This window comes from Bufo bufo, chromosome 1, assembly GCF_905171765.1.
Source record: "Bufo bufo chromosome 1, aBufBuf1.1, whole genome shotgun sequence".
In the NCBI taxonomy this organism is placed as follows: domain Eukaryota; kingdom Metazoa; phylum Chordata; class Amphibia; order Anura; family Bufonidae; genus Bufo; species Bufo bufo.
This window is the reverse complement of record NC_053389.1, coordinates 737,939,581-737,948,253: the sequence shown is the minus strand read 5'-3', so window position 1 is coordinate 737,948,253 and position 8,673 is coordinate 737,939,581. Positions and strand designations below refer to the sequence as shown.

The 8,673-nt window shown below is 44.5% G+C and overlaps 1 protein-coding gene across 1 annotated transcript in view; it reads left to right on the top strand.

The window, feature by feature from the left end:
- The first annotated feature begins 6,245 nt into the window (after positions 1 to 6,245).
- Positions 6,246 to 8,673, top strand: part of LOC120986084 (hexokinase-2) — a 41,317-nt gene continuing 38,889 nt past the window's right edge. The window contains exon 1 of the mRNA XM_040414417.1: positions 6,246 to 6,308. Coding sequence (XP_040270351.1) covers positions 6,246 to 6,308 — 63 coding nt within the window. The remainder of the gene's footprint in view (positions 6,309 to 8,673) is intronic.

Genomic DNA, 8,673 nt, shown 5'->3' with positions numbered 1-8,673 from the left:
ACTGGGGAAAAGGGAGAAAACTGTTGCCAGAATCCTCTAGCAACAGCTTATCTCGCCAAGAATCCAATACATATCTATCCCGACATCTGCTGTTAGGCGACCCTCAAACCCATTGGACGTTCAGCTGGTCCTGTCAAAATGGGCAGACTCAGCTAATACGTATTAGATAAATGTAGGCCTAACCAGACGATTTCGGCAACATTGGCTCCTATGTACTGTCAGTCGAGATGAAGATCAAGTTGTTGGATTTCTACTGCCTTTTTTTTCTTGAGGAGATAACCTGCCTTGGCAGCTGTTTCTCCCCACTCTCGATTTAGGACACATGCGTACTCAGCCAAGTACTACTGCAAAAGGGTAATTGCTATGATGTTATATTGTTAAGTGATTTATTGCTCTTGTATGCTTAATAGCTTTGTGTGGACTTCTTAGGTTGCCAGGAGATGGACCTAGGTCTGCTTTCTGGTTAGTCGGTAGAAAGTCTAGTTTTAGCTGTGCTACAGAGAAGACCTACTTGTGCAAGCACCTCAAAGCTAGGCCCAAGCTCAGAGAGTCTTCATCCCTGAGATTTCTACAACCAAGAAAGAAACTTTATCATCAAGAGTGTGTCACGCCCTACCCTGTGAGTGTTCTGAGACGATCTGTCAGAGTTGCTGCATGTGACTCGATCTTACAGTTTGTTTTGTTTTGGGTTTGAACAGAATCCCACCTCCTATCAGGTGTGGTTCGTTTGGTCATTGGGGAGGCTATTTATTCCTCCCTCTCCCTATAGCCTTGGCGGGTTATAATGTCACGGTAGGTAAGATATGGGACGGAAACAGGAAACAGCTAAGCAAACAAAACAACTGACTAGGCCCCAAAAGCTAGGGAACAAATGGGTCACCTCCTAGCAATCCCTAAAAGACTTTCCCTACGCTGCTATGCCCATGTGCATATCTTGATGGTAGATATGCACATGCCCACGTACCTAAGCTGAAACACACTGGTCCAAACCCTCAGCAGTAGGGAAAAGGGAAAGAGACTACCAGCTCCTTTCAGCCACCGAAGGAGCTAGCGTCACTCTAGGGGCCTAGTAAAAACAGACACAGAAGGGAAAGGGACTTATCTTTAGATGAGTTGGAGCAGACGATCCACCAAACTTCCAGCACACAAACAAGGAAGAACTATAACCCGCAAAGGCTATAGGGAGAGGGAGGAATAAATAGCCTCCCCAATGACCAAACGAACCACACCTGATGGGAGGTGGGATTATGTTCAAACCCAAAACAAAACAAACTGTCAGATTGAGTCACGTGCAGCAACTCTGACAGATCGTCTCAGAACACCCACAGGGTAGGGCGTGACAGTGTGCTCCAGAAAGCAGGAAAATCATAAGGGCCACAAGGCAGACATTGAAGTCAGTCAGCAAGGTATTGTGCACATTTATGCCAGGGAGACTTTACTGCTGTGAGATGGAGACTTGGAGACTGTTTGGCCAACCCAGGAATTTGCAGAAGCATTTAACAAGAACCTCATTGCATGCCTCAGGTTCTGCAGAGAGGCGAAGAGGACTACTAAAACCGCCATCATTTATGCTGTCCATATCCTGTTATTGCGGAAGTATTGCACTCTGATATATGCCTCAGATTTGTGCCTTGTTATTACTGGATGAACTACTACTCCTGTTTTGCACTTTAGAAAAGAAAGACTTATTTATTACCAACTGGCCTCTTTACTGACTCCATGCGCCGGCCATTGCACCTGCTCTCTTGCCTTGCACCCAGACCCACACTTAACATTCAGGTCACCTCATCTACCACCAGGCAGGAGCCCCAACTCCAAAGGTTGTGCTCTAAAGGAAGAAAGAGTGCTCCCTCCAGTGACTGCACGACTTTAGGGAGAGCCAGAGGGGTGAATGTCGCTGTGATCTGTGAGTATTCTCCACACACTCCCCAGCACGTCCCTGCACCCCATGTGTACAGAGGGGTCGGGTGGGAGAGCTGTCGACCAGCCTTATGGTATATGGTTGGTTGAGAATTCTTGTTTTTTCAACTGAAACATGTATCACTTATCCACGGGACCCTACTGCTCTGATCCCCACCCATTGATAAAATGGGGGTCCAAAGTACCCAGGGCATGACTATTGCTTGAAGAAGTTTTAATGGAGGTTCTCTACTGCCTTTCCATTCAAACTCCTCCTCATCGCATTTGTGTGGTGAGGAGGACTGGGGATCCAGCAATCATACATCCTATGGTCTTTTTAGGGAGGGGCAGATGTGCACTCCAGTTCATGAGAGAATAATGATAGACGATGCACTGGAGCCTGACATGTTTCCATACTGCCTATAATACTAGTGTACCTGTGTTGGTCCCATGACATGACTACTGTGCTGGGGGAATCAGCCAAGCAGGTATGTGTTGGCCCCTGTTTTGGACTGTGACTACAGTTCCACCTGTTCTGCCCTGATGGTGACTCTGGCCAGGTCTCTAGTGGTCATTTTAGGATGCCACTAGATGTCATTGTCAAATATAAGAATCATGTCAGCTTCAGACAAAATACTCTCCCTGATACCTGACTCTGATAACTGACTCACATCTCTGACTCTGATAACTGACTCAGATCCCTGACTCTGATAACTGACTCACATCTCTGACTCTGATAACTGACTCAGATCCCTGACTCTGATAACTGACTCAGATCTCTGAATCTGATAACTGACTCAGATCTCTGAATCTGATAACTGACTCAGATATCTGAATCTGATAACTGACTCAGATCCCTGACTCTGATAACTGACTCAGATCCCTGACTCTGATAATTGACTCCGATCCCTGACTCTGATAACTGACTCCGATCCCTGACTCTGATAACTGACTCAGATCCCTGACTCTGATTGACTCAGATCCCTTAATCTGATAACTGACTCAGATCCCTTAATCTGATAACTGACTCAGATCCCTTAATCTGATAACTGACTCAGATCCCTGACTATGATAACTGACTCAGATCTCTGACTATGATAACTGACACCGATCCCTGACTCTGATAACTGACTCCGATCCCTGACTCTGATAACTGACTCAGATCCCTGACTCTGATAACTGACTCAGATCCCTGACTATGATAACTGGTTCAGATCCCCGAATCTGATAACTGACTCAGATCCCTGACTATGGTAACTGACTCAGATCCCTGACTATGGTAACTGACTCAGATCCCTTAATCTGATAACTGACTCAGATCCCTGACTATGGTAACTGACTCAGATCCCTGACTATGGTAACTGACTCAGATCCCTTAATCTGATAACTGACTCAGATCCCTGACTATGATAACCGGCTCAGATCCCTGACTCTGATTGACTCAGGTCCCTTAATCTGATAACTGACTCAGATCCCTTAATCTGATAACTGACTCAGATCCCTGACTATGATAACTGACTCAGATCCCTAACTATGATAACTGGTTCAGATCCCTGAATCTGATAACTGACTCAGATCCCTGAATCTGATAACTGACTCAGATCCCTGACTATGGTAACTGACTCAGATCCCTTAATCTGATAACTGACTCAGATCCCTGACTATGGTAACTGACTCAGATCCCTTAATCTGATAACTGACTCAGATCCCTGACTATGGTAACTGACTCAGATCCCTGACTATGGTAACTGACTCAGATCCCTTAATCTGATAACTGACTCAGATCCCTGACTATGATAACCGGCTCAGATCCCTGACTCTGATTGACTCAGGTCCCTTAATCTGATAACTGACTCAGATCCCTTAATCTGATAACTGACTCAGATCCCTGACTATGATAACTGACTCAGATCCCTAACTATGATAACTGGTTCAGATCCCTGAATCTGATAACTGACTCAGATCCCTGAATCTGATAACTGACTCAGATCCCTGACTATGGTAACTGACTCAGATCCCTTAATCTGATAACTGACTCAGATCCCTGACTATGGTAACTGACTCAGATCCCTTAACCTGATAACTGACTCAGATCCCTGACTATGATAACTGACTCAGATCCCTGACTCTGGTAACTGACTCAGATCCTTGAATCTGATAACTGACTCAGATCCCTGACTCTGATACCTGACGTTTGATTCTGACCCCTGACTTTGATATCTGACTGAGATAGCTAGCTAAATCACTAATTCAAATGCCGTTTGACCGTAATATCTGACTTTCTTCACTGGTCAGGGTCATAGTCACAGATACAGAATATCTAAAACTCACTCTGACTCTGACCTAGGCCAGTGAAGCAATTCACATATCAAAGTCAAAGATCATTTGAATTTGTGATGTAGCTAGTGTATTTAAAAAAATATATCATTTTTTTTTTCTCCTAATAGCTGCTAGGTCTTGAACCCAAAATCTACAAGACCTAGACCATACCAGTTAAGCCACAGGCTAAACTGTTATTAGCGGGAGGAGTATATCTCTGTTGGTGTGATCTAGCTATGAAATACAGTGTCTGAAACTCATGTGACTGTGATCAGTGAAGAAAGTCTGATATGAAAGCCATTTATCTTTTGAGTTTATGATGTGAAACCTGGCTAGTGTAACTAGTACCTTCAGTGTAACTAGTACCTTCAGTGTAACTAGTACCCTGCCAGATCTGTCCTGTGACAAAGTCAGATATTGTCTTTATAATCTGTTATCAGAGCGCAGAAAACAGAAGCACTGGTCTGTGTGGAAACAAATGATATCTTACATTGTGTTGTGCAGGTTTGGGCTACACAGCAATTTGTAAGTCTCAGTAGCAGAGTACCAAAGAGGTCTACAACAACTTTTTAGGGTCCATTCAGACGTTCGTATGTGTTTTGCGGATCACACATTGCCGGCACTCTCATAGAAAATGCCAATATGACATGTTCTATTTTTTGCGAAACGGAAGTGCGGATTCGAAAGTGCGGATAGTTAACAGGTGACACGCATAGTTATATAATGCCAGTTGTACAGTCCTTCTGCTCAGAGGTTAACATAAGAGATTATAGAAGGAGTCTATGCAGCGCCACCCCTGTCCACAGGCCATGTGTAGTATTGCAGTTGCACCCCATTCACTTCAACAGAGGTGATCTGCTATATGGGGCACAACCTATAGACAGATAAAGCTTTTCTGGAGAAAATGTTTCTAATCCTGGACAACCCCTTTAAAATCTCACCCAGTTCAGCTGGTACTGTATGCCAGGTGTGAACATACATAAAAAAATGTGGGGGATTCAGTCAGCACAACCCTATATGCAGGTGCACATCGCTATGGCGAAATACATATACAAAGAAAAAGACACAAATGCAATAGCACTCTGCAACCAGCATTCTGCCCTGACTCCATGCTGGATGAGGCATTGGTGTACATTTTGGCCAAAGCGTAATAAGCCACTCACCACGTCAAGGTTGCCTCTATGGAGTGGTCCCTAACACTAGTTCCTACCTGTTTATGGGCCATGACAGCCACACAAAGTCCAGGGAGCGCAGGCACAGCATGCACGCACAGGTAGGAACTAGTGTTAGGGACCACTCATAGAGGCGACCTTGACGTGGTGAGTGGCTTATTACGCTTTGGCCAAAATGTACACCAATGCCTCATCCAGCATAGAGGCAGGGCAGAGTGCTGGTTGCAGAGTGCTATTGCATTTGTGTTTCTGCGTGAACATACATGAACTGGATATATACAGCCACTTGTAATGTATTATTATAGGCCTAGGCCCCGCCCTCCTGCGGGTGACGCTGGCAGGATGCTACACGTTCCGGTACATGACATGATCGGGGGCGGGGCCAGGCATTGTCATCTCTCATCCTGACCACCAAGACCCACCACATGCAGCCCCGCCCACAGCCGGCGTCCAAACCAATTGCAGTGCCGCATCTCCACACACCCCATCTCCAGCAAATAGCCTGCCGTGCCGGCTCCTGCCGCTGTTAACCCCTGTGCTCCCGGCTAGGAATGCTGCAGCCTGCTATGGGTATGGCTGTGGTGGTCCCGGTGATGCACGGTGCCGGTCCTGTACGGCGGAGCTTATCACTTCCCTCTATTAGTCACTTCTGGCGCTGGGCGCACGTGACTGACGCTGACTGGAGGATGCTCTGGACGCGCCGGCGGCAGTGCGCGGGTTAATGATGGGAGTGACGTCAGCAGGGGGCTTGGCCGCAAGGCATCAGTGAATGAAGCACATTGTAAAGAGAGACAGCGAGGAAAAAGCCGGCACTACTACAAGGCAGCGGACAGACGAAGCGGTACATACACAGACATGATCGCTTCACATCTACTCGCCTACTTCTTCACGGAGCTCAACCATGACCAAGTGCAGAAGGTGAGGAGCAGAGCTGCATCCAGACATCTGCCTGACTCTTGCATTGTGTCTGATCGATCGGACGATCTTATTATCTGATCTGCTGATTCCTGAAAATCGTACAATGACTGTTTCCGAGTGCGGTGTAAAGGAGAGGGATACAGGGGCTAGAGAGCTAGAAATGGAGCTTTAAGAGCTCAGCCTGTGTCAGAAAGGGAATAGAATGTGCACCCTGTACAGCGGGTACAGAGATACTAGAGGGTACTGTGTAAGGGGGTAAAGAGATACTAGAGGGTACACTGATACTACAGTGTATAATGTAAGGGAGTACAGAGATACCAGAGTGTATAATGTAAGCGAGTACAGAGATACTAGAGTGTATAATGTAAGGGGGTACAGAGATACTAGAGTGTATAATGTAAGGGTGTACAGTGATACTAGAGTGTATAATGTAAGGGGGTACAGAGATACTAGAGTGTATAATGTAAGGGAGTACAGAGATACTAGAGTGTATAATGTAAGGGGGCACAGAGATACCAGAGTGTATAATGTAAGGGGGTACAGAGATACTAGAGTGTATAATGTAAGGGTGTACAGTGATACTAGAGTGTATAATGTAAGGGGGTACAGAGATACTAGAGTGTATAATGTAAGGGAGTACAGAGATACTAGAGTGTATAATGTAAGGGGGTACAATGATACTAGAGTGTATAATGTAAGGGGGTACAGTGATACTAGAGTGTATAATGTAAGGGGTACAGAGATACTAGAGGGTACACTGATACTACAGTGTATAATGTAAGGGGATACACTGATACTAGAGTGTACAGTGTAAGGGGGTACAGAGATAATAGAGGGTACACTGATACTACAGTGTATAATGTAAGGGAATACAGAGATACTAGACTGTATAATGTAAGGGGGTACAGAGATACTAGAGTGTATAATGTAAGGGGGTACAGTGATACTAGAGTGTATAATGTAAGGGGGTACAGTGATACTAGAGTGTATAATGTAAGGGAGTACAGAGATACTAGACTGTATAATGTAAGGGGGTACAGTGATACTAGAGTGTATAATGTAAGGGGGTACAGTGATACTAGAGTGTATAATGTAAGGGAGTACAGAGATACTAGAGTGTATAATGTAAGGGGGTACAGTGATACTAGAGTGTATAATGTAAGGGGGTACAGTGATACTAGAGTGTATAATGTAAGGGAGTACAGAGATACTAGAGTGTATAATGTAAGGGGGTACAGTGATACTAGAGTGTATAATGTAAGGGGGTACAGTGATGCTAGAGTGTATAATGTAAGGGGTACAGAGATACTAGAGTGTATAATGTAAGGGGGTACAGAGATACTAGAGTGTATAATGTAAGGGGGTACAGTGATACTAGAGTGTATAATGTAAGGGGTACAGAGATACTAGAGGGTACACTGATACTACAGTGTATAATGTAAGGGGATACACTGATACTAGAGTGTACAGTGTAAGGGGGTACAGAGATACTAGAGGGTACACTGATACTACAGTGTATAATGTAAGGGAGTACAGAGATACTAGACTGTATAATGTAAGGGGGTACAGAGATACTAGAGTGTATAATGTAAGGGGGTACAGTGATACTAGAGTGTATAATGTAAGGGGGTACAGTGATACTAGAGTGTATAATGTAAGGGAGTACAGAGATACTAGACTGTATAATGTAAGGGGGTACAGTGATACTAGAGTGTATAATGTAAGGGGGTACAGTGATACTAGAGTGTATAATGTAAGGGAGTACAGAGATACTAGAGTGTATAATGTAAGGGGGTACAGTGATACTAGAGTGTATAATGTAAGGGGGTACAGTGATGCTAGAGTGTATAATGTAAGGGGTACAGAGATACTAGAGTGTATAATGTAAGGGGTACAGAGATACTAGAGTGTATAATGTAAGGGGGTACAGAGATACTAGACTGTATAATGTAAGGGGGTACAGAGATACTAGAGTGTATAATGTAAGGGGGTACAGTGATACTAGAGTGTATAATGTAAGGGGGTACAGTGATACTAGAGTGTATAATGTAAGGGGGTACAGTGATACTAGAGTGTATAATGTAAGGGAGTACAGTGATACTAGAGTGTATAATGTAAGGGGGTACAGTGATGCTAGAGTGTATAATGTAAGGGGTACAGAGATACTAGAGTGTATAATGTAAGGGGTACAGAGATACTAGAGTGTATAATGTAAGGGGGTACAGAGATACTAGACTGTATAATGTAAGGGGGTACAGAGATACTAGAGTGTATAATGTAAGTGGGTACAGAGATACTAGAGTGTATAATGTAAGGGAGTACAGAGGTACTAGAGTGTATAATGTAAGGGGGCACAGAGATACCA